At 44.0% G+C, this 26,157-nt stretch overlaps 1 protein-coding gene across 1 annotated transcript; it reads right to left on the reverse strand.

The window, feature by feature from the left end:
• Positions 1–1,969: 1,969 nt before the first annotated feature.
• On the reverse strand, positions 1,970–23,976 carry LOC110488379 (prolyl endopeptidase). The gene is made up of 15 exons (XM_036971201.2): positions 23,835–23,976; positions 21,306–21,380; positions 21,065–21,198; positions 20,030–20,160; positions 19,540–19,749; positions 11,904–12,025; positions 11,554–11,659; positions 10,612–10,803; positions 5,887–6,084; positions 5,457–5,560; positions 5,231–5,367; positions 4,753–4,847; positions 4,241–4,372; positions 2,807–2,963; positions 1,970–2,663 (listed from the first exon to the last, which is right to left on the reverse strand). Exons 1-15 carry the CDS (start codon positions 23,874–23,876, stop codon positions 2,369–2,371), a joined length of 2,130 nt encoding a protein of 709 aa, XP_036827096.1. The 5' UTR covers positions 23,877–23,976; the 3' UTR covers positions 1,970–2,368.
• Positions 23,977–26,157: the final 2,181 nt, after the last annotated feature.

Raw genomic sequence — 26,157 nt, forward strand, 5'->3', positions numbered from 1 at the left:
GGTAGACATAACAACAAAACACCACCTGGGCCGTGACCCTGGCCCCAGCTGAACTGAGCGAGAGGCGCAGTGGTGGCAGATGGGGGAGTCTGTGAATAAATCGATTAGGGAGCCTTTGACGGATGGGCTTTGTAGGGGCGCATGACACACCAGAGAATTAATTTGGCTAGGCGAAAAAGCCATGCCAGGACCATTCATCTCGGCACAAATTTGGCAATTTCCCGGGTCTAGGGGCTCAATTAGGCAGTGTTTCCAACCGTTTTGGGGGGGAATAAGGCGCATTGAGGAATACGTGGCGCTGATGTTTCTGATGTGTGCGTTAATGATGAAAGATTTAAGGAATAAGAAATGAGCAAAAGATAAGAGCGGAATAGCTGAATGTGTGTAAGCTCAGATCACACCAGGTAGATTCCACAGAGGTAAAGTTATTTGCTATACACCCAGGTTAAATTAAACAACCTTGTTTAGCCATAGTCAATCCCTTTCTTTCCTACATGTGCAACAGTGCCAATAGCTGAATTGCGTCCTGTATTTCTGAATCCCCTGTGTGATGAGTTCCACGCCACCCTAGTCCCCACCCTGATTCAGTGTCTTTCTAGATGATTTATGTGGCAGGGTCACTGTATGACCTCCAAACCCGCCCCATCCATTCAGCACCTGTCACCAAACCGCCTATGTGCGCTTACTGAAAACCCGGCCATGCGTGCAAAATGGCAATTTTCCATCCTCCCTAAAAATCCCTTCAGTGGGAAAGTAGGAATGTGATAAGTAAAACAGGTGTGCCACTCAATGTGCTAACGAGGGAGCTGAACTGCACGCACCATTGGCCACAACATCTGTCACGCTGCTGAATTAGATTCTACCCCTGGAAGTTTGCAGAGTTAGAGGCGATGATGGGGAGCTTAGATTGGATACAAATTAGATGGGGAGGCACAGAACCCCTGGTCTCCCTCCTGGTCCTAAGAGTGTAGAGGGCTTGTGACAAATTACAGGGTGGCATATTGGAGGGGTACAGACCGATACCTGTCAGAGCCCAGGGCAGTACCACCTCTGACCCCTACACCCTCCCCTAAGAGATGCTAATGAGCTCGTCAACCTTAACCAGGCCTAATTGGAGGCGTTGATTGTCCCTTAAGGTCGAAGGGCGGGTTTGAGCCAGCAGTGCGACAGATTGCCACTTCCTGCTAGCTAGGGTCACATGGCTCACCTCTGTTCTCTGTATAAACAAATTCAAGAAAAGACAGACACCTTGCATTTTAACAGACGCTCTTATCCAGATCGACTTACAGGAGCAATTAACATGAAGTGCTTTGCTCACGGGCACATCGGCAGATTTTTCACCTAGTTGGCTCGGGGATTCAAACCAGCAACCTCTCGGTTACTGGCCGAACGGTCTTAACCACTAGGCTGCCTGCCGCCCTTAAGCTTGCTATTATGGTGTGGTAGGACTGGAGTTGCAATTTGTGGTTGCAGTTATAAAGAAGTTGAAAGACTGAATAGATTAATTGAGCACGACTGAATGAACCCCCATATAATGCAACGAACGACAGCACTGTTTTTCATTTAGCCTTGTCTTTCAATACAGAGAGAGCACTTGTATAAACACATTTACAGCTAATAAAAATGAAAGACCTTGAAATGGGTCCATTTTCAAAGAGCTAAACACGTTCAGGCTATGGTTGATGGCACAATGGAGAAAGCCAAGGTATACATTTTGTGCTTAGTTTTCTCTGAATAGGGTAGCTATTTGATAAGACTGTCATCGGTGAGGACTGTTAGCAGTCTGGCTGACAGCTAAGGTTGCACAGTCAGGAAGTGAAGCTCCGTAGAGCTATTCCACTGTAACATACTGCCACCTACTGGGTATAGAGGACAAGTGCATCCTAGAGAACCAAGTGGAAGCAATCTTACCCACAAAAAAAATCCATTACAGGAAAAAGTGATAAATGATGTACAATTGGCAAAACAATCGTAGAAATAACTTTTTATTTATACGATATAAAGTGAATATATTGATAAGTTATCAAAACATCACAGCAGGGTAGGCCTACACAAAACAGCCCTTATTTGAAGTGTTTCTAAAATGAATGGTGGAAAAACGATTGGAACCATTTCCCTGATTGACTGTTAGATTTTATGGGTATTATGACACATCCACTGTGGGGTTTTATAGTGTACAGTATCAGTTTGTCAAACACCACCTGTTTTCCCAGTGCAAGTTACTCTTGTCTCATCCTCCCTCCACTCCTTAAATTTCCCTCCACCATTCCTCTCTCCTAACCTCCTCTGGCTCCGCTAATCTCTCACCGCTACTCCTCTTTTTCTCAAATTTCCTTTACCTTTTCCTTCCCCTTTTCTCCTCCCTCCCTCACTCTCTCCAGCTCAGCCCCAGTGTCTGGGCGATGAAGGAGAAGATGTGAGTATCCTCCAGGATGGCCTTAGCAGTAGGCTTGCCCGCTCCGTGACCGCTGCGGGTGTCCACCCTGACCATGAGAGGCTGGCGCTGCCCGGGGCTGCTGCCCACACCGTGCTGCAGTGTGGCACAGTACTTCAGGGTGTGAAGGGGCACCACCCGGTCGTCATGGTCGGCAGTCAGTAGGAGCATGGCAGGGTAGGCAGCGCCAGCGTGAGGGTTAGGGGGGAGGTTGTGAAGAGGGGAGTACCTGAGGGTGAGAGGGGACAGGAGGGAGGGAGAATGTATTTATTGTACAAATTACGAAGTGCATGTGCAGAGACGCAGTTGTGTTTATGTTCAGTATGTGATGTATGTTTAGTGTGTGTGTGTGATTGAGCATGCCCGACTTACTCAATGAGCCATTTGAACTGCTCAGGGTGGTCTGCGCAGCCGTAGTCAGTGGTCCAGGCGTGGCCGATGGTGAACTTGTGGAACTTGAGCATGTCCATCACCCCAACTTCAGCCACAGCACAGCCGAACAGGTCCGGACGTTGGTTCACACATGCCGCTGGGTGTGCGTGAGTGAAAGAGTTAAATCTCAGACACACCGGTGTCCGCACTGGAAGTCGTCAGTCACTCAGCCTTGTTAAAATACTCCAAACCAAGAAGTGGCTGCAGTGTTGTTTGGCAATACATATCCATGTGTATTGCTTATGTTCTCGATTCCAAGCTGTCTGAGCTAATGTTGTTATTTTGTAGAAAGCACTTGTTGATACTAGCCAGATAACTACCTAGCAAGATGACAAAGAACACATTTAATTCACTCTCCATAATCCCATACTGCCAGCCCATAGCAAAATGTTTAGCATATTTGCTACTAGCACAACATTACTAAATAGCTAGCTAAGGACACTGCACTAACTCAGCAGCTAACTAACGCATTGTGATTTAATTATAACGTTAATAATAGCTACAGTGGTTCGCTAGCTTGGAGGAAGTATTTAGTGTTTTGTGCATTGCGCCTGTGCACATAGCTAGCTACCATCCCATAGCCTAAGTTGCCTATGAAGTGTGACTGGCTCATCCGTGGAGACAATGCCCTCTTTTTTTCCCCCTTTTTTGTTGGCTTCCCCACGTGGGGGTTCGTGCTCTCTGACTGGCTCAAAGTCAAGTTGTTGTCCACTAACAAGAATTGAATTGGTAGGTGTTGCTACTGCTCTTACCAACGAACAAAAAAATGCAGTTTTAAAATGTGCAGTGAAAGTGCAGTAAATCCAATCAACTGTTATTTTGAATGCAGTATTTGCAACATACTGCAATCTTTTTTTAATAAGGGTGGGTTGGCACACAGCATGTTCTGCTTTTGTTCTAGCAAGTAAAGGAACGGGCTCCTACTGTGATAAGTACCTATCGGCAGTGAGATTCTCGGTGTGTTGTGAGAGAGAGAGACCTGTCTTACACTTGTTACACGCATAATTATACTTCTTAAAACATACCCAACTCACTCTTTGACCCTCGCACACACTACCACAACATCCAATCTGGCCTAAATGGCCAATTAAAATTGGGAAGAACACTTTAGTTGGGTTTGTACAATGCCATATGGTTGGCAGTCTTTCTAAATCATGTAGCTTACTACTGTTTCATGTGCTGCGTAATCACTGTATTCATTTAAGCTAAGTAGCTAACTACTATTGGATGGATTTTAAATTAACAATCATACTGAAGATATAAAAAAAATTAAAACAGATAATACAGTAATGACTGATCGAACTAGGAGACCATTTAGAAAGACGGTCTTAAAACACACACACACAGACACTCTTCCCCATCCCCTCTCCATACCCACGAGCAGTCCCCCATTGGAGGCTCCGTTGATGGCTATGCGGCTGGCTGTGGTGTAGTTCTCTTGTATCAGATACTCTGCTGCACACTGGAAGTCATCAAAGCAATTCATCTTGTTCCCCAGGGTACCACCTAGACAGAGATAAGAATTCAACTCAACAGGATACAGCCATAGTCTATAGATATTAGCAGACATTTTTAACCAAAGCATGCAAACCATCCATACATTTTACGTGCAGGTGGACCCGGGAATTGAACCCACTATCCTGGCGTTGCAACTGCCAAAGCAGCACCATGCTCTATCAACTGGGCTACAGAGCAACTGGGGCTGGATCTCAATAGTCATAACTACAGTAGTTTCCTGCTCATCTTATTTGCTCCACCCGAGGATGAAAGGTGAAGGCAAAATGGTGAAAAGCTGTGCTCGTAAAATAGACTAGCGAATCACAGCCCATAGTTTTAGGTTAAATCAAGCTATTTCTGTGTGTCTTTATGCAGTGAAGATACAATACCTTTGTGCCAGGTCTGTCCGTACTCCCCTCCTCCTCTAATGTTGGCTACAGCCAGGATTCCCCCCAGGTGTCTGACAAACAGCAGGTACGGAACACTGACACACACAGAGACACAGAGAGAGAGAGAGACACAGAGAGAGAGAGAGACACAGAGAGAGAAAGAGAGACACAGAGAGAGAGAGACACAGAGAGAGAGAGACACGGAGAGAGAGGCACGGAGAGAGAGGCACAGAGAGAGAGGCACAGAGAGAGAGGCACAGAGAGAGAGGCACAGAGAGAGAGGCACAGAGAGAGAGGCACAGAGAGAGAGGCACAGAGACACAGAGACCCACACAGAGAGACAGAGAGAGAGCGGACAGGTGTCACTCAAATCCCACCGACACAGAATACAGATCATTTGGATGAATTATACTTGTGAATTCCTGGAGGGGAAAGATACATAACGTTCCACTTGAGACTCATGCATTGTGATACTAACTTGTAGTATGGTTGGATGGAGTTCTCAAAACCTCCGTATCCGTACAGGAAGACAGGATGTGATCCGTCCTTCTTTAGACCACGGGCGTGCACCAGGAACATGGGGATTTTAGTTCCATCCTTACTGGGGTAAAACACCTGAAACCCACAACAATGTCATCATACTGAGATTGTCCAGATACTATAAGGCGTTACTGTGCTTAGTTTGCACTCTGCTGTTGTCATACCTGGTTGGTCTCATAGTCCTCCTGTTGAATACCCTTCACCTCCACCTGTCTGAACACGGTGGGTTCTGGAGACGCCTGGCTCAGGTCACAGTGGTAGATCACACCTGGGAGGGACACGGACACATAGGGGTTTGAGGTCATGAGGAGGTCAAAGGTTAGAGATGAAGAGAAAGTTGGCAGAGAGGGTACCCAACAGTAGTATTCAAAGTGAGTCTTCTTTGTGTTGAATGATAGCCGTCACTCCATAGTGAGGATATTAACCCTAATGAATCATAATTAGGTGAAAGCACAAAAAAAGGAGGCATAAACACTTCAGGTTATGCCAATGAACATCAGCCTCGTCCATAGGTTAGTCCCAATAAATTACATTTCCTTTTCATATATCTAAGGCTGAATAAGTTGAGTATCCCCTTGCGAGACAGTACAGTACCTGGCGTGGTGAAGGAGGTGAACTTGTAGAAGAAGTCAGAGTGTTTCTTCTTACAGCTGAGGCCCACCACAGTGCCCACGTCCAGAGGCAGATCTCTGACCAGACCACCAGTGGACAGCTCATACAACTGCAGGATGTCCTTCACGTCATGGACATAGTTGACCAGCAGGTGGTGCTGGTTCACACAGGCCACAGAGCCTATAGGAACGCAGAGAAAATGCTCACAATGTAGGCTAATTGGTTTCTTTAAGAGCATATCAGCAGGTCATTTTATTTCTGTTTAAAAACTTGAAGCATTATAACAAAAGCATAATGCACCAACAACCTGGCATATACACTGAGTGTACAAAACATTAGGAAGACCTTCCTAATATTGAGTTGCACCCCCCTTTGTCCTCAGAACAGCCTCGATACGTCGGGGCATGGACTCCACAAGGCGTCAAAGGGTTCCACAGGGACGCTGGACCATGTTGACTCCAATGCTTCCCACAGTTGTGTCAAGTTGGCTGGGAGTGGACCTCTACTCTGAATAGTTCGCTCCATCTCATCCCACAGATGCTCAATTGGATTGAGATCTGGTGACTGGGCAGGCCACTGCAGTAAGCTGAATTTACTGTAATGTTCTTGGAACCATTCCTGGATAATCCTAGCCTTGTGGCATGGGGCATTATCCTGCTGAAAAAATGTGCAGATGGATACACTGCTGCCATGAAGGTAATGATGTTCAGATATCCTGTGGCATGCAAACGTTGCTCCACTTTTATCAAGGGAACCAAGGTGTGCCATGAAATCACACCCCACACTATCACACCATCAGCCTGCAATGTTGACACGCAGCATGATGGACGCATGTACTCGTGGTTTTCTCCATACCCTAGTCCTCCCATCAGCGTGACACAACATGAACTGGGATTCATCAGACCAAGCAATGTTTTTCCCATTTTCCAGTGTCCAGTGTTTTTGTTCCTTAGCACCACAGCAGCTGCAGTTTCTTGTTTTTTTGCTGAAAGAAGTGGAACTCTGTAAGGTCGGCTGCCATACCCCATTCGTGTTAATGCACGAGTTGTGAACGAGTTGTGCATCCTTTTATGGGTCTTTGGACACCAATGCTGTACTGGACTGTCACTTGACTAACTGTAGTCCATCTGTTACGCTGCTCAATTAGTTTATCATGTATGCTAATTTTTCAATGTTAAAGTACACTGCTGTTTCTCTATTGTCCAACAGATGGCAGTCTGCTTCTGTACAGCATGGAACACAAACTCTGACTCCTTTCACCTCAAGTGGACTTTGTCTAAGATACAGTAACTACACTGGACATTCTAGTAGAGGTCAACCGATTAATCGTCATGGCCGATTAATTAGGGCCGATTTCAAGTTTTCATAACAATCGTTAATCGGCCTTTTTGGACGCCGATTATGGACGATTACATTGCAATCCACGAGGAGACTGTGTGGCAGGCTGACCACCTGTTACGCGAGGGCAGCTAGGAGCCAAGGTAAGTTGCTAGCTAGCATTAAACTTATCTTATAAAAAACAACCAATCTTCACATAATCACTAGTTAACTACACATGGTTGATGATATAAATAGGTTAACTAGCTTGTCCTGCGTTGCATATAATCAATGCTGAGCCTGTTTCAACTTCGCCAAAAGGGTGATGATTTAACAAAAGCGCATTCGGGGAATAAAGGATATTCGTTGCACAAATGTACCTAACCATAAACATCAATGCCTTTCTTAAAATCAATACACAGAAATATATTTATTTAAATCTACTAGGGAAATTGTGTCACTTCTCTTGCGTTTCAGTGCAAACAGAGTCAGGGTATATGCAACAGTTTGGGCCGCCTGGCTCATTGCGAACTGTGTTCCATCCTTACAAAGACCGTAATTAATTTGCCACAATAATGTGTCCCTGAACAAAGGGGGGCTCAAAATCAAAAGTAACAGTCAGTATTTGGTGCGGCCACCAGCTGCATTACGCACTGCAGTGCATCTCCTCCTCATGGACTGCACCAGATTTGCCAGTTCTTGCTGTGAGATGTTACCCCACTCTTCCACCAAGGCAACTGCACGTTCCCGGACATTTCTGGGGGGATTGGCCCGAGCCCTCACCCTCTGATCCAACAGGTCCCAGACGTGCTCAGTGGGATTGAGATCCGGGCTCTTTGCTGGCCATGGCAGAACATTGACATTCCTGTCTTGCAGGAAATCACACACAGAACGAGCAGTATGGCTAGTGGCATTGTCATGCTGGAGGGTCATGTCAGGATGAGCCTGCAGGAAGGGTACCACATGAGGGAGGAGGATGCCTTCCCTGTAACGCACAGCGGTGAGATTGCCTGCAATGACAACAAGCTCAGTCTGATGATGCTGTGACACACCGCCCCAGACCATGAAAGACCCTCCACCTCCAAATCGATCCTGCTCCAGATTACAGGCCTCTGTGTAAAGCTCATTCCTTTGACGATAAATGCAAATCCGACCATCACCCCTGGTGAGACAAAAATGTGACTCATCATTGAAGAGCACTTTTTTCCAGTCCTGTCTGGTCCAGCGACGGTGGGTTTGTGCCCATAGGCGACATTGTTGCCGGTGATGTCTGGTGAGGACCTGCCTGACAACAGGCCTACAAGCCCTCAGTCCAGCCTCTCTAAGCCTATTGCGGACAGTCTGAGCACTGATGGAGGGATTGTGCGTTCCTGGTTCCTGGTGTAACTCAGTTGTTGTTGCCATCCTGTACCTGTCCCACAGGTGTGATGTTTGGATGTACCGATCCTGTGCAGGTGTTGTTACACGTGGTCTGCCACTGTGAGGACGATCAGCTGTCCATCCTGTCTCCCTGCAGTGCTGTCTTGGTACGGACCTGGCCACATCTGCAGTCCTCATGCCTCCTTGCAGCATGCCTAAGGCAGGTTCACGCAGATGAGCAGGGACCCTGGGCACCTTTTTTTTGGTCTTTTTCAGAGTCCGTAGAAAGGCCTCTTAGTGTTCTAAGTTTTCATAACTGTGACCTTAATTGCCTACCGTCTGTAAGCTGTTAGTGTCTGTTCATTATTGTTTATGGTTCATTGAACAAGCATGGAAAACAGTGTATAAATCTTTTACAATGAAGATCTGTAAAGTTATTTGGATTTTTACGAATTATCTTTGAAAGACAGGGTCCTGAAAAAGGGACGTTTTTGTGTGTATGTGTACACCTGCAGTTAAGGTTATACTCGTGTATGAGTTTGTGTGTACATTTCTAAGTGTGAGTGCACAGACGGATGGATAGAGAATGACAGAATGAGAGCTTTATTTTCAGCTTGCGCGAAGGAGGCACAAGTGTCAAATGCTCGTCTTTCCAGCCCTAACGCCAGATTCTGCAATTTTTTGTCTAACATCAGCTCACTTGAGCTGAGGTGGTAGGGGTGGCAATATGAGGTGTATCCTTATAAACAAGCGCAAAAGTGACAATTTCATGTAGCGCTAATGGGAGGATATAAGACCCACAAAAAGCAGATCTTAAGTTTATTTTCTATCTTGAAAAATTCCCCAGTCCATAACGATTACCCTCAGTTTTCTCCTATCACAGCCATTAAACTCTGTAACTGTCACCATTGGCCTCATGGTGAAATCCCTGAACGGTTTCCTTCCTTTCCAGCAACTGAGTTTGGAAGGACGCCTGTATCTTTGTAGTGACTAGTGTATTGATACACCATCCAAAGTGTAAGTAATAACTTCACCATGCTCAAAGGGATATTCAATGTCTGCTTTTATTTTTTATTTTTACCCACCTACCAATATGTGCCATTATTTGGGAGGCATCGGAAAACCTTTGTGGTTGAATCTGTGTTTGAAATCCACTGCTCGAATGGGGGACCTTATAGATAATTGTATGTGTGGGGTACAGAGATGAGGTAGTCATTCAAAAATATTATTATTATTATATTAAACACTATTTTTGCACACAGAGGGAGTCCATGCAACTTATTATGTGATGTGTTAAGACCATTTTTACTCCTGAACTTATTTAGGCTTTCCATAACAAAGGGGTTGAATACTTATTGACTTAATTCTAAAAATATAATTCCACTTTGACATTATGGGATATTGTGTGTTAGCCAGTGACAAAAAAAATCCATTTTAAATTCAGGCTATAACACAACAAAATGTGGGGGGAAAAAATCAAGGGGTGTGAATACCTTCTGAAGGCACTTAACAATGGTGAAACATTGGTTGATGCAATGCAACACCTGCACATCTAGTTAACCAGGAACTTGACCGAGGGCCGACCTAGTACCTTGCTACGTCACAAACCTCTTGCAGATGTATTTTGTTCTAAAACGTGATACATGAGTCAAAGTTTCCTTACTTGCAAAAGTTTAACTTTTTATTTTAAATTCATGATATGACGAAGGTTGGTTAACCAAGATGAGAAGTTACCACTCACTGTGGTTGATAGACTGAAGCATGAATATGTCAATTAAAAAGGTTAAACCTAACCACACGGTATATATTTAATCCAGTGGTCTCCATCCCTGATTCTGGATTTTCAAATCGAAACTCTGGTTTTCGTTTCAGCCCAGCACTAAAAACATCTGATTCTACTAATCACCATCATAAGGATTAGGTATTAGGTCATATCAGTTGTTTTAGTAGTGGACTGGAACAAAATCCTGCACACCCTGTAGCTCTTCAGAACGGAGGGAGGATTTGAGACCACTGCTCAAGTTCTCTTACCCAGGACGTCCTTGTCATGCTGGGGTAGGAGGGTCCTCCAGTGGTCCTTGTCTGGTTTCTCCAGGTCAATGTTGATCAGGCAGTAACGAGGGGCATCCAGGTTGGTGCGGAAGGTGAACACACTGCCCTCGTTGGTGATGTAGGAGTACTGCGCCTCAAAGTTAGCCACCAGCTTCACCCAGGGCAGCAGGCCTATAGGTACAGGTGCAGTCAAATACTGAACAAAAATATAAACGCAACAGGTTAATTGTTGGTCCCATGTTTCATGAGCTGAAATAAGAGCCCAGAAATGCTCCATACGCACAAAAAGCTTATTTCTCTCAAATTTTGGGCACAAATGAGTTTCCATCCCTGTTAGTGAGCATTGTATTGGGGGTGGGGTAGTGCTGAGGAGTATTTCTGTCTGCAATAAAGCCCTTTTGTGGGGAAAAACTAATTCTGATTGGCTGGGCACGGCTCCCCTGTGGGTAGGCCTGGATCCCAAGTGGTGGGCCTATGCCTTCCCAAGCCCACTCATGGCTGCGCCCTGCACAGCCATGTGAAATCCATAGATTATGGCCTAGTATTTCAATTGACTGATTTCCTGTAACTCAGCAAAATCTCTGAAATTGTTGCATGTTGCGTTTATATTTTTGTTCAGTATATATTGGCACACTTGCAATATACAATGGAGCAGAATGTGGTTAGAGAGAAATCACCAGTAAACTAGAATCACTTGCCTCCAACCACATTAATTTACATTTTGAATCATTTCGCCCAGGCCATTTGAAAAACCAAAACGTCCGCTTCTCTTGGTCCTGTGCAGTCGTAAACCCACCAAAAGTTGTTTTAATTTCAACACATTTTAGAAGAAAAAGTGAATCATGCAAGGGAGCGAAAATATTGGACCGCATCTGTACAGGACAATAAGAGCATTGTCTGATTAAGACGATAGGGACAGACCTGTGATGCCATTGGGCAGCTTCTGCAGGTCACAGTACCACAGCTGGTTGACTGGCTCACAGCCCTCTGTAATGTCCAGCACTGCATACCTGCCGTCATCTGACACCTAGAGAGAGAGCGAGTGAGTGAGTGAGAGAGAGAGAGCAAAGCGAGTCTTTACTTACAAACTGAGATCAAATGATAGAAAGAGAAGACGGATCCGGGATTGAGAAAGAGAGGCAAACAAGGTGGAGGAGGGAGACAAAAGTGAGGGAAATGAGACAGAGTGATAGCAGTAGATTTACATGGAGAATGTGGTGTACAACAGGTAGGAAATGGAATGAAAAAAGCATGTGCTCTTCTAAGCCCACCGTTACTCCACTGTGCCATTTTGGATTGTCAGGGAACTCAGCCACCAGGATGTCCTCTGATTGGTTGGTGCCAATCACATGGTAGTATAGTTTCTGGTTGAGGTTGGATGTGGTCTCTGTGCCTGTGTGGAGAAATGCAGAAAGCTGATTGGGTAACAGCACCTTTAGCGGAGTTGCATCAACTGGATGCATGCCGTTTTCAGGGATACAGCCAATTCAACCTAGCTTCCTTTTCCACTGAAAACTGGATGTGGGAACTAGGGCTGTGGTGGTCATGTAATTTTGTCAGCCGGTGATTGACCGTTAATTAGCGTAAACACAGGGCCTCCCGGGTGGCGCAGTGGTCTAAGGCACTGCATCGCAGTGTGCCACCAGAGATTCTGGGTTCGAGCCCAGGCTCTGTCGCAGCCGGCTGCGGCTGGGAGGCCCATGGGACGGCGCAAAATTGGCCCAGTGTCGTCCGGGTTAGGCTGGCATCATCGCGCACTAGCGACTCATGTGTCGGACTGGGCGCAGTGCACGCTGATGTGTTTCGGAGGACGCATGGCTCTGGACCTTTGCCTCTCCCGAGTCCGTACGGGAGTTGCAGTGATGAGACAAGACTAACTACTACCAATTGGGGAGAAAAAAGGGGTAAAAAAATATAAATAATAATAATTAGCATAAACACGTTTAGCATCTCCTTGCTTCCTAACATAGCCTAGCAGATCTTTGGAACATCTACATTTTTAAAAAAGTCAAAAAATCTATTTAATACAGCCAGTGGTTCCCAAACTTTTTATAGTCCCGTACCCCTTCAAACATTCAACTTCCAGTTGAACTTCCCCTCTAGCACCAGGGTCAACCCACTCTATACGATACATTTAATAAACATAAGAATGACAGTGAGTTTTTGTCACAACCTGGCTCCTGGGAAGTGACAAAGAGCTCTTACAGGACCAGGGCACAAATAATAAAATAATTTAGCAATAAATTTGCTCTTCATTTAACCATCTTACATAGAAAACCTTATTTGTTAATCGAAAATTGTGACTAACTCACCACAGGTTAATGAGACGGGTGTGCTTGAAAAGATGCACATAACTCTGCAACGTTGGGTTGTATTGGAGAGAGTCTCAGTCTTAAATCATTTTCCACACACAGTCTGTGCCTGTATTTAGTTTTCATGCTTGTGAGGGCCGAGAATCCACTCTCACATAGGTATGTGGTTGCAAAGGGCATCAGTGTCTTAACAGTGAGATTTGCCAAGGCAGGATACTCTGAGCGCAGCACAATCCAGAAATCTGGCAGTGGCTTCTGATTAAATAACATTTTCACAGAACCGCTAGTTGCAATTTGGATGAGGCTCTCTTGTTCAGATATCGGTAAGTGGACTGGAGGCAGGGCATGAAAGGGATAACGAATACAGTTGTTTGTGTCGTCCGTTTCGGGAAAGTACCTGCGTAATTGCGCAACCAACTCACTGAGGTGCTTCGCTATATCACATTTGACATTGTCCGTAAGCTTGAGTTTATTTGCACACAAAAAAAATCATACAATGATGGAAAAACCTGTGATGATGTTAATACAGACAGAGAAGAGCTCCAACTTCTTAATCATAGCCTCAATTTTGTCCCGCACATTGAATATAGTTGCGGAGAGTCCCTGTAATCCTAGATTCAGATCATTCAGGCAAGAAAAAAAACATCACCCAGATAGGCCAGTCGTGAGAAACTCGTCATCATGCAAGAGGTCAGACAAGTGAAAATGGTGAAAAAAAACTAAGCTCTCAATTTAAAAAAAACAACGTGTCAATACTTTGCCACTTGATAACCAGCGCAATTCTGAATGTTGTAAAAGCGTTACATGGTCGCTGCCCATATTGTTGCATAGTGCAGAAAATACACGAGAGTTCAGGGGCCTTGCTTTAACAAAGCTAACCATTTTCACTGTAGTCTCCATAATGTCTTTCAAGCTGTCAGGCATTCCCTTGGCAGCAAGAGCCTCTCGGTGGATGCTGCAGTGTACCCAAGTGGCGTTGGGAGCAACTGCTTGCACGTGCGTTACCACTCCACTATGTCTCCCTGTCATGGCTTTTGCGCCATCAGTACAGATACCAACACATCTTGACCACCAAAGTCCATTTGATGTCACAAAGCTGTCCAATACTTTAAAAATATCCTCTCCTGTTGTCCTGGTTTCCAGTGGCTTGCAGAAGAGGATGTATTTCTTAATTGACCCCCCATAAACATAAAGGATATGTACCAGGAGCTGTGCCAGGTCCGCCCTGTCTGTTGACTCATCCAACTGTAACGCATAGAATTCACTGGCTTGTATGCAAAGCAGTAATTGTTTCAAAACATCTCCTGCCATTGTCCGAGCCATATCCGCGGCAGCAATAAGAATTAGGTCCTCCACAATAGTATGGGGCTTGCCTGTCTAAGCCACTTGGTATCTCACCATATAAGACGCTTCTAGACCCTTCTTATTAATAGTATCTGTTGCTTTTATACACGTCTTACTACTCGAAAGTCATCTTAATTCTCGCTCAAAAAACTCCTGTGGCTTATTTTTCAAATTGTCATGTTTAGTTTCTAAATGTCTGCACAAGAGTGAAGGTTTCACTGAGTTGTGGGATAGTACTTTTACACATAAAACACACTGTGGCTGAGGAAAGGCACTACTCCCAATATAAGTTTAAAAAAAAAATATTGATTTCACCTTTATTTAACCAGGTAGGCAAGTTGAGAACAAGTTCTCATTTACAATTGCGAAGTAAACCCCAAATAATTGTAGTTCTCATCATATTTGCGCCTCTTCGATGGTCCAACGTCCCTATCTGTTGTTCGGTGCTTTTCAGGGGTAAAGGGGCAGTAGCTCTTCGACTGCATCAGACACAACTGTCCATGCTAGCTGTGCTAACAACAAATGTAGAGTTACTGATGCTAGCATTGGATGTGCTCGTGGAAGCAGAACAACTTGTGTCGTCGACAGGTGCAGGTGTAGGACTGCTGGTATCTCTACATCTCTACCAGTAGAGCTGGTATGTGTCTTTATGGACACGGGCCTAACTTTTTTTTTAACCATTTATCAATTTTTGAGCAAACGGAATGAGCAGCAGCTACGTTTGGCTACATACGGACCATTAGTGGAATTCCCTCGAGAGAGTAACGGTTTATGTGATTGGATGTTAATTATATGATATGAAGAAAATGTAGTCTATTTCAGAAGAACAGAATAGCATACTCTAAGTTGTCCTTATGTTAGGTCCTGATATGGCTTATGCCATATGGCTGTGGGCTACACTAGTTCATTTAGCAGACAAGATTTGCTTCAAATTCTGTGGCATCATTTTTTATTATTTTATAGTATGAAGAATGCAATTGAATATATATTAATAAAATAGACAGGATATTTTCCCCAAATGATTTCAAAGGAAGTGCGCACATGCTGCTATTCCGTATTGAGCGGTTAAGAACGAAACTGGTCCTCCTATATGCTTGATTTAGAGTTATTTATGTAACTTTCGTTGTGGTACAAACGTTGGGATATGTGTTTATGTTTAATACATTCTAAGGCTGCATGATGGGACTCTAATGATGATTTGAAAAAAGTTGCAAGCTCCACACACTTTATCAGTCTCTCATTCACACTTTGACAAGCACTTGATAATATTCTCACCAGGCCTCTAATTTCCCAGCGGCATCTCTCTTGTGTGACCATAATGCCCCCTAAAAAATCCATACTTTTTGTGGACAAAGTAGCCGTTGTGCCCTTGGGCTGAATATAATAGGCTAATTATAATTTCCTTCTCCTGGCTGCCGTGCTCTGGCTGCCGCACCTCTCACTCACATGGCTCTGTCAGATGTAGATCCCAAATGAACACAACCACTCGCATCAACAACAAAAAAACGTTTAAAAGCAATGAGGTTGATCGTTTAGCTTAAAATGTTGATAAACTATTAGGTCATTCTTTCACATTATAAGCGCAGCAAGCGCAAATGTTCCAAAATGCAATCAATTAGAGGGAAAACACTTTTCTCGAAAGTGACGGCAAAATGCGATTATGCATGTAATGGTGCATTTCTATGGTGAAAGTGATCTTCCTCAAACTTGCAACTCTTGCACAGCCTATGTATACCAGTTAGGCTCTATATCGGTTATAAATAGGATTAATGTGCTTCATTTTAAGAAGTTATTTGGTCACTTTAGTTGTGATACAAACCTTATCAAAACCTATAGGCCTATGGGCGAGGATACATAAGGTGTGCGACTATGATTTGGAAAAGTTGAGCTGTTTCTTGCCTTATTAATGCACAAGCTGTGCATCATTCACAAGTGACAGGCTGATATTGTCACCCATCAGACTATTCTTAATTTAATGTTATCTTTACATATACTAAATAATATATGTGTGATATGACTTGATTTAGAATGGACCATTATCATGCACCTGTCAGGGGCATGAAAAAAAAAAAAAGGTTCATGGTTAATTTTCATGCTAGCCATGTTGCGTAACATGAGCTCATGAAATGTTCAATTACATTTGCATTGGTGTCAGAGAGATAAGAACAGGCCTGGGCAACTCCAGTCCTCGGGGCCAGGTTGGTGTCACGCTTTGCCCCAGCTAACACACCTGACTCCAATAATCAACTAACCATGATCTTCAGTTAAAAATGCAATTAGTTTAAATCAGCTGTGTTTGCTAGGGATGATGGGGGAACAGTGTGACACCAACAGGCCCCCGAGGACTGTAGTTGCCCAGGCCTGGATTAGAGGTACAATAGAGTGCTGAGTACCAGGCAGTTAGCAAGTTTGGTAGGTTACTAATGACCATCAGTAGCATCAGAGCTTGGAGAAGCCTAATTACCATGGCTAAACGGCCACGTGGCATTTAACTGCAGTCATGACTCATGACCGCCGGTGTGGCGGTAATATGGTCACTTTAACAGCCCTAGTGGGAACTCCGCTCAGGCATTTATTTTACACCTGCTACATCGGGTTAAGGTTACACTGATCAGGGGTGATTGATGATTGGTGGAAACACACTGAGAGAGATATTTGGTAACAGCGTTATTTTACGTTCTAGGCATGGGAGAGAAAATGTGTTACGAGACATTATCATTTAGAAGATTGTCTACACTTCCTCTCTCGTTTTCTATTCTCCCAGTCGGCATTAAATACAACGTTTTGGCCCCGCCCGCCTGTGGGGAAACCCCAATGGCTCACAGCAAAAACTTGACAGTCAATTACAAAACTACATTTAAGAAAAGTACAACCTGTCTAAAGATGACATTTTCAACATTGCCTGCTCCCAAGCGTTCTCACCTTAGAAAAACATACTATTGTACGGCCTCCCTCATGCCCCTTTTCGTGATGGCGCTAACTAACGTTAGCCACGTCAGTGAGTGAGTGGTTAAAAAAGTGAGTGGAGTTAAAAAACAGACTATACTAAACGAATAACTGTAAATTTCGTATCTGTGATTAAAGGTTTTCCACACACATGCAGTGCCTTCAGAAAGTGTTCAGACCCCTTGACTTTTTCCAAATTTTGTTACGTTACAGCCTTATTCTAAAATTCATTACATCGTTGTTTTCTCTCTCAGTCTACACACAATACCTCATAATTAAAAAGTTAAACACTGTTTTTATCCATTTTAACAACAAAACAAAAAATGTTTTATTACATTTGCATAACTATTCAGACCCTTTACTCAGTACTTTGTTGAAGCACCTTTGACAGCGATTACTGCCTTGAGTCTTCTTGAGTATGACGCTACAAGCTTGGCACACCTGTATTTGGGGAGTTTCTTCCATTTGTCTCTGCAGATCCTCTCAAGTTCTGTCAGGTTGGATGGGGAGCGTCCCTGCACAGCTATTTCCAGGTCTCTCCAGAGATGTTTGATCTGGTTCAAGTCCAAACACTGGCTGGACCACTCAAGGACATTCAGAGATTTGTCCCAAAGCCACTCCTGCGTTGTCTTGGCTGTGTGCTTAGGGTTGTTGTCCTGATGGAAGGTGAACCTTTACCCCAGTCTGAGATCCTGAGCACCTCTGGAGCAGGAGTGGCTTCATTTTAGGATCTCACTGTACATTGCTCTGTTGATCTTTGCCTCGATCCTGACTAGTCTCCCAGTTGCTGAAAAACATCCCACAGCATGATGCTACCACCACCATGCTTGATGGTGCCAGGTTTCCTCCAGACGTGCCTTTTGGCAAACTCATAGCGGGCTGTCATGTGCCTTTTACTGAGGAGTGACTTCCGTCTGGTCACTCTACCATAACGGCCTAATCCCATCTCCACAGAGAAACTCCAGAGCTCTGTCAGAGTGACCATCGGGTTCTTGGTCACCTCCCTGACCATGGCCCTTCTCCCCCGATTGCTCAGTTTGGCTGGGGCGGCCAGCTCAAGGAATAGTTTTTTAGTGGTTTCAAACTTATACCATTTTAAGAATGATGGAGGCCACTGTGTTCTTGGGGACCTTCAATGCTGCAGAAATGTTTTGGTACCCTTCCCCAGATCTGTGCCTAGACACAATCCTGTCTCGGAGCTCTACGGACAATTCCTTCGACCTCATGGCTTGGTTTTTGCTCTGACATGCACTGTTAACGGCGGGACCTTATATAGACAGGTGTGTGCCTTTCCAAATAATTTCCAATCAATTTAATTTACCACAGGTGGACTCCAATCAAGTTGTAGAAACATCTCAAGGGGCGGCAGGTAGCCTAGTGGTTAGAGCGTTGGGCCAGTAACCAAAAGGTTGCTAGATCGAATCCCCGAGCTGACAAGGTAAAAATCTGTCGTTCTGCCCCTGAACAAAGCAGTTAACACACTGTTTTTAGGCCATCATTGTAAATAAGAATTTGTTCTTAACTGACTTGCCAAGTTAAATAAAGGTTAAATAAAAAATACATGTAAAAAAAGGTTGATCACTGGAAACAGGATGCACCTGAGCTCAATTTTGAGTCCCAAAGCAAAGATTCTGAATAAATAAGTTATTTCTGTTTTTTTGTTTTTAATACATTTGCAAAAATTTCCAAAACCCAGTTTTTGCTTTGTCACTATGATTGATGAGAGAAAAAATGTGATTTAATCCATTTTAGAATAAGGCTGTAACGTAACAAAATGCAGAAAAGGTCAAGCGGTCTGAATACTTTCCAAAGGCCCTGTACATTAGCTACATGTAGCCTACTTGGACACTGAGTCACCACAATTTCCCACACCGAATAGTCTGAAGCCACAGGGCTCTTCTCACAGGCTCTATATTTCTATATAGAAGTATTGACCTGGTTACATATACATTGAACAACACGGCAGCTTTTCGGCATGTTTTGATATTTCTATATATCACAACATCAACTACAAAAAAATATGTTTTTTTTACAATGACGGGAAAGAATGTTTGTTTTTCCCAATTTGTGAGAGTGGTTGAGGGGAATTCCTTCTTATGACATGAATACCGAGTATTTCTGCCCTTCACCCACATGCACTGTGCATGTATCTTCGCTTGTGTGTGTATGTGCTTTTACAATAGGTGTGTGTGTGTGTGTGTGTGTTTCAATGTATCTGTGCACTTGAACACTATTTTGTGCTGTATACAGTAGATAACATATACATGTGTTTGTGTATGTTTGTGTGCCTGTGTGTGTGTCTCACCATCAGCCTTGCCGTCCTGCCGGGGGTAGCAGTTATAAAACACTCCGCGGGCATCGTGGGTCCAGGCCAGGCAGCTGAACTTCACCCTGTCCAGGACATCAGGCAGCTTCGTGAGGTCATCAGCCTTCAGGAAGTGCACCGTCACCCAGTCGGAGCCGCTGGAGCTCAGGCCGTACGCAAAGTACTCGCACTCCTCCGATAGGCGCCCCACTGGAAGGAGAGAGGAAGGGGAAGACGAGAGAAGCAAGGATAGAGGAAGAATAGACATGACATTATGTGTGATATTCAAGTGTATAATGTAGTCCTATCATTGATGTTTTTGTGTTTTAGCAATGTACTCCCCCTTTGTCACAGCAATCAAATCTAATAACAAAGGAAGAATGTACATGGCTTAACAAGAGAGGGGTGGGGGGGGGGAGTTGTGAGGGCTCAGGTTGAGACAGACAAAGTTACGGTGTGTTTGTGTGTATTACAGTAACCAGGAGCTCACTCTTCAAGGCTACAGTCCCATCCTCAGACAGTGTGTTTGGGTCAAAGAAGACTGTGGCTGGTCCATCCAGAGAGTCCTGCACATAGAGTGCATCCTGGTTCTGCAGGCCCTGGTTATGGAAGTAGAAATACCTACAGAGGAAACACACGGTTACGTCATGGAGAGCATCAGACACACATATGTACTCTTTATACAGTGTATAACAATCCAACCAGTGGAATAACCTGTATGTGACATATAATAATGGCAGTATGTACCTGCAGTTATTAAGTAGTTACCTCTTTTGCCCTCAATTTTGTGAATTTTCTTGGGAAACAGAAACAACAGTACTCAGGCTTTTGCTCCAGCCCAGCACTGAATCTGTAGATTCAGCTCATCAACTGATTCCTAACCTGTTCTTGTAAGGGCAGCTGTATTTTAGTTAACATGTTTCCTCTCTTGTAGGGGCAGCTGTATTTTAGTTAACATGTTTCCTCTCTTGTAGGGGCAGCTGTATTTTAGTTAACATGTTTCCTCTCTTGTAGGGGCAGCTGTATTTTAGTTAACATGTTTCCTCTCTTGCAGGGGCAGCTGTATTTTAGTTAACATGTTTCCTCTCTTGTAGGGGCAGCTGTATTTTAGTTAACATGTTTCCTCTCTTGTAGGGGCAGCTGTATTTTAGTTAACATGTTTCCTCTCTTGTAGGGGCAGCTGTATTTTAGTTAACATGTTTCCTCTCTTGTAGGGGCAGCTGTATTTTAGTTAACATGTTTCCTCTTGTAGGGGCAGCTGTATTTTAATTAACATGTTTCCTCTCTTGTTGGGGCAGTTGTATTTTAGTTAACATGTTTCCTCTCTTGCAGGGGCAGCTGTAATTTAGTTCCTAACCTATTTCCTCGCTTGTAGTGGCAGCTGTATTTTAGTTCCTACCTGTTTCCTCGCTAAAAGGGGCAACTGTATTTTAGTTCCTACCTGTTTCCTCGCTAAAAGGGGCAATTGTATTTTAGTTCCAACCTGTTTCCTTGCTTATAGGGGCAGCTGTATTTTAGTTCCTACCTGTTTCCTCTCTTGTAGGGGCAGCTGTATTTGGGGTAGTCATAGAGCTCAGTTAGCCGCTGGTGAAACTGAGGCCTGACCGCACACTGCTCCAGGAATGGCATGGTCAGCTTATTCTGTTCCTCCACAAAGGCCTGGGCAAACACATGCACACGCACACACACGTCAGAGTTCAGGAACAGGTTAGAATTATAATGTTGCAATTCATCCCTTGTTATTGTGTATTTTCCATCACAATCACCTTTGTTTCGTCACTGTCAGGATCTTCCAACCAGGCATAAGGGTCATATATCTTAACCCCATGGTAGTCATCCACCTACAGGATTAAAAACAACACTTAAGTATTACAAGACACACTAAAAAACACAATTACGTTGCACACAATGTTTGAAAAGGATGAGTCACTATCGCACCTGTCCAGCAGAGTCCCATAGAATGTCAGTAAATCATCTTATGTTACATTTAATGGGGTATGGTGTGGCAATTTCCAATTAAAAAAAGATAACGTAATAACAACACAACTGACTGATTTATGGCCTATAGCTTAGTGTACATCCTTTTGGCTAAAGACAAAATTAACGCAACAGTTCCTCAGAACTACAGGCCTTCGGTAGAGCCCGCAGCAGGAACAGTATCTCACTGGTTATTTTATTACCATGAAGCTAGAATCCTTAGTTACTACATTAAAAAATAAAATAAAAAATATATATATATATTTACACTGCTCAAAAAAATAAAGGGAACACTAAAATAACACATCCTAGATCTGAATGAATGGAATATTCTTATTAAATACTTTTTTCTTTACATAGTTGAATGTGCTGACAACAAAATCACACAAAAATGATCAATGGAAATCAAATTTATCAACCCATGGAGGTCTGGATTTGGAGTCACACTCAAAATTAAAGTGGAAAACCACACTACAGGCTGATCCAAATTTGATGTAATGTCCTTAAAACAAGTCAAAATGAGGCTCAGTAGTGTGTGTGGCCTCCACGTGCCTGTATGACCTCCCTACAAAGCCTGGGCATACTCCTGATGAGGTGGTGGATGGTCTCCTGAGGGATCTCCTCCCAGACCTGGACTAAAGCATCCGCCAACTCCTGGACAGTCTGTGGTGCATGGAGCGAGACATGATGTCCCAGATGTGCTCAATTGGATTCAGGTCTGGGGAACGGGCGGGCCAGTCCATAGCATCAATGCCTTCCTCTTGCAGGAACTGCTGACACACTCCAGCCACATGAGGTCTAGCATTGTCTTGCATTAGGAGGAACCCAGGGCCAACCGCAACAGCATATGGTCTCCCAAGGGGTCTGAGGATCTCATCTCGGTACCTAATGGCAGTCAGGCTACCTCTGGCGAGCACATGGAGGGCTGTGCGGCCGCCCAAAGAAATGCCACCCCACGACTGACCCACCACTAAACCGGTCATGCTGGAGGATGTTGCAGGCAGCAGGACGTTCTCCACGGCGTCTCCAGACTGTCACGTCTGTCACATGTGCTCAGTGTGAACCTGCTTTCATCTGTGAAGAGCACAGGCGCCAGTGGCGAATTTGCCAATCTTGGTGTTCTCTGGCAAATGCCAAACGTCCTGCACGATGTTGGGCTGTAAGCACAACCCCCACCTGTGGACGTCGGGCCCTCATGGAGTCTGTTTCTGACCTTTTGAGCAGACACATGCACATTTGTGGCCTGCTGGAGATCATTTTGCAGGGCTCTGGCAGTGCTCCTCCTGCTCCTCCTTGCACAAAGGCAGAGGTAGCGGTCCTGCTGCTGGGTTGTTGCCCTCCTACGGCCTCCTCCACGTCTCCTGATGTACTGGCCTGTCTCCTGGTAGCACCTCCATGCTCTGGACACTACACTGACAGACACAGCAAACCTTCTTGCCACATCTCGCATTGATGTTCCATCCTGGATGAGCTGTACTACCTGAGCCACTTGTGTGGGTTGTAGACTCCATCTCATGCTACCACTAGAGTGAAAGCACCGCCAGCATTCAAAAGTGACCAAAACATCAGACAGGAAGCATAGGAACTGAGAAGTGGTCTGTGGTCCCCACCTGCAGAACCACTCCTTTATTGGGGGTGTCTTGCTAAATGCCTATAATTTCCACCTGTTGTCTATTCCATTTGCACAACAGCATGTGACATTTATTGTCAATCAGTGTTGCTTCCTAAGTGGACAGTTTGATTTCACAGAAGTGTGAGTGACTTGCGAGTTACATTGTGTTGTTTAAGTGTTCCCTTAATTTTTTTGAGCAGTGTGTGTATACCCATTGATTCTTGAAGAATATAACTTATAAATGCCTCATGAGCTTAGTTCAACTGTGGTACCCCATCAAAACCCCAAATACAAGATAATTTTACTCCAATGTTAGTAAACAATGTACATATAAACAAACACTGTATAGCCTCAAAACATAGTTGAAACAATATTTGTTTTGTGATGGATGGTCAGTCTGCATCCATACCGGTCTATGAATTATTGTGGTTACATTTCTCACACACGGTCCGCTTTGTTATTGTTCCAAATAATGATTCTAGCTTTAATCTCATGACATTTCCCCTGTATAAAAGCAGTATAAAGATAAACGCCATAATTTGACATTTTTTTCAGGGTTACTCAGCTCAGCCACACTGATGAGGGCCTGCTCTTTTTTTGCTCTCTCATCCTGCAATCTCTTCCTTCTTGTGCGCGGCGCCTACCACTTTAAGAATGGGCGAGAGAGGTTGAAAGTTTGAAAGCGCTGTTGGAATTTGACACCGACCTTACTCTCATCTCTCCGAGCTGCCGGGTACTTAAATGCCATGGCGCAGTGTTTAAATGTGTTCTTATGTCTCTTCAAAGCCGTCCGTCTGTTTTACTTTCTTTGTATGTCCGCCTGTCTGTCCACTACTCCACACGCTGCGTGACTCAGTGACAGGATGCCCGAAGTGAAAGTGAAATCATGTTCCCCTCTATTGTTATGACGGTTCACTAGTTACCACAGCCACAAGGTCAAAATGGTCTCTTATCGTAAAAAAAAATCATGAAAACAGACACTTGATTTTTTTTGGTCCTAATTTAAGTATAGGCATAAGGTTAGCACTGCGGTTTGGATCAGGATTAGGTTTAAAATGGGATTTTATGAAGATCATTTGCAGAAATAGGCGGGGTTTATTACGCTGTGGCTGTGTTAACTAGTGACTACCGGGTTTCACAAACTGACATGGGCAAAGATTTGTTATAACTAATGCCGCGTTCAAGTGCTAGTCGGAACTAGGAAACTCAGGAATATCCTACTTGTAAATCGGTTGAGCGCTGCACGTGTATAACTACAACCATTTAGCAAATTTCTGAGTTTCCTAGTTCCAAACGCAGCATAAGTCATTGTTTATCTGTGACAGGTCTGTCTCGCTGAGGTCTGTCCTGCTCCCAACAGGATGTGATGTAATCACGATTCAGGCAGGTCAGGGCAAGGCACTGTCAATGATTACGGTGCTCTTATTTATTTAAAAGTTGTTGCTATGTTTTGGGGCGATGCCATCACCTCTTCTTTTCTTTTGGACTACATGACTTTACACAGATGAGCACACCATTTCATATAGAAGCCTTTTAGTTGCGCAGCCCTGGCATATCAATTCTACTGGAAATCTACGCCATATTCTCATTTTCTCTCGGTGTATTTGTTTATTTATTTGTCTGAAGTGTGGGGGTATTTTAAGTGCAGAAAAACCGACACCCTGTTTTGAGTAGTAACGTTGAAAGGAAGATAAATGGAAGTGGAAAACAAGGGAAGATGTGAGATGGGCGTCTTGTGTCTGTCTGAGTGTGTATGAACAGCAGGTTGACGTTTATTGTCACGAGTCTTGTCCTGGAGGCAGAACTGAACAATTTCCCTTTCGATAGGCCAGCTCTAAAGTCAAAATTGGCTATATTGTAATTTAAGGTTAGGGTTAGGTTTAGCAGTATGGTTGGGGTTAAGGTTAGAGTTAGGTTTAAAATCAAATGTTATGCCTTGTGGCTGTGCCAGCAAGTGACCACTACAGAGCTGCCTCCAGAAAAAAGATTAATGTCAAAAAACGCTGAACGAAAGAGGTTTTGTTTGGTGTTAGTGGATGACTGTAATATACAGTACAGTTGAAGTCGGAAGTGTACATACACCTCAGCCAAATACATTTACACTCTGTTTTTCACAATTCCTGACATTTAATCCTAGTAAAAATTCCCTGTCTTGGGTCAGTTAGGATCACTACTTTATTTTAAGAATGTGAAATGTCAGAATAATAGCAAAGATAATGATTTATTTCAGCTTGTATTTCTTTCATCACATTCCAAGTGAGATAGAAGTTTACATACACTCACTTAGTATTTGGTAGCATTGCCTTTAAATTGTTTAACTTGGGTCAAACATTTCAGGTAGCCTTCCACAAGCTTCCCACAATAAGTTGGGTGAATTTTGGCTCATTCCTCCTGACAGAGCTGGGGTAACTGAGTCAGGTTTGTAGCCCTCCTTGCTCGTACACGTTTTTTCAGTTCTGCCCAGAAATGTTCTATAGTATTGAGGTCAGGGCTTTGTGATGGCCACTCCAATACCTTGACTTTGTTGTCCTTAAGCCATTTTGCCACAACTTTGGAAGTATGCTTGGGGTCATTGTCCATTTGGAAGACCCATTTGCGACCAAGCTTTAACTTCCTGATGTCTTGAGATGTTGCTTCAATATATCCACATAATTGTCCTCCCTCATGAAGCCATCTATTTTAGGAAGTGCACCATTCCCACTTGCAGCAATGCACCCCCCACAACATGATGCTGCCACCCCTGTGCTTCACGGTTGGGATGATGTTCTTTGGCTTGCAAGCCTCCCCCTTTTTCCTCCAAACATAATGATGGTCATTATAGCCAAGCAGTTCTATTTTGTTTCATCAGACCAGAGGACATTTCTCCAAAAAGCACAATCTTTGTCCCCATATGCAGTTGCAAACCATAGTCTGGCATTTTTATGGCTGTTTTGGAGCAGTGGCTTCTTCCTTGCTGAGTGGCCTTTCAGGTTATGTCGATATAGGACTCGTTTTACTGTGGATATAGATACTTTTGTACCTGTTTCCTT

The sequence above is a fragment of the Oncorhynchus mykiss genome, chromosome 30, assembly GCF_057628025.1.
Source record: "Oncorhynchus mykiss isolate SJ-2025 chromosome 30, ASM5762802v1, whole genome shotgun sequence".
NCBI lineage: Eukaryota > Metazoa > Chordata > Actinopteri > Salmoniformes > Salmonidae > Oncorhynchus > Oncorhynchus mykiss.

Bases quoted from the DNA above. Each gene is read 5' to 3' on its own strand.
- LOC110488379 (XM_036971201.2), bottom strand. From the start codon at position 23,876: ATGGCATTTAAGTACCCGGCAGCTCGGAGAGATGAGAGTAAG. The intron at 21,381-23,834 runs GTCGGTGTCAAA...TTAATCCTGTAG, and splicing joins CTCGGAGAGATGAGAGTAAG to GTGGATGACTACCATGGGGT. The intron at 5,561-5,886 runs GTACTGTACTGT...TGTCCCTCCCAG, and splicing joins CACCTCCTTCACCACGCCAG to GTGTGATCTACCACTGTGAC.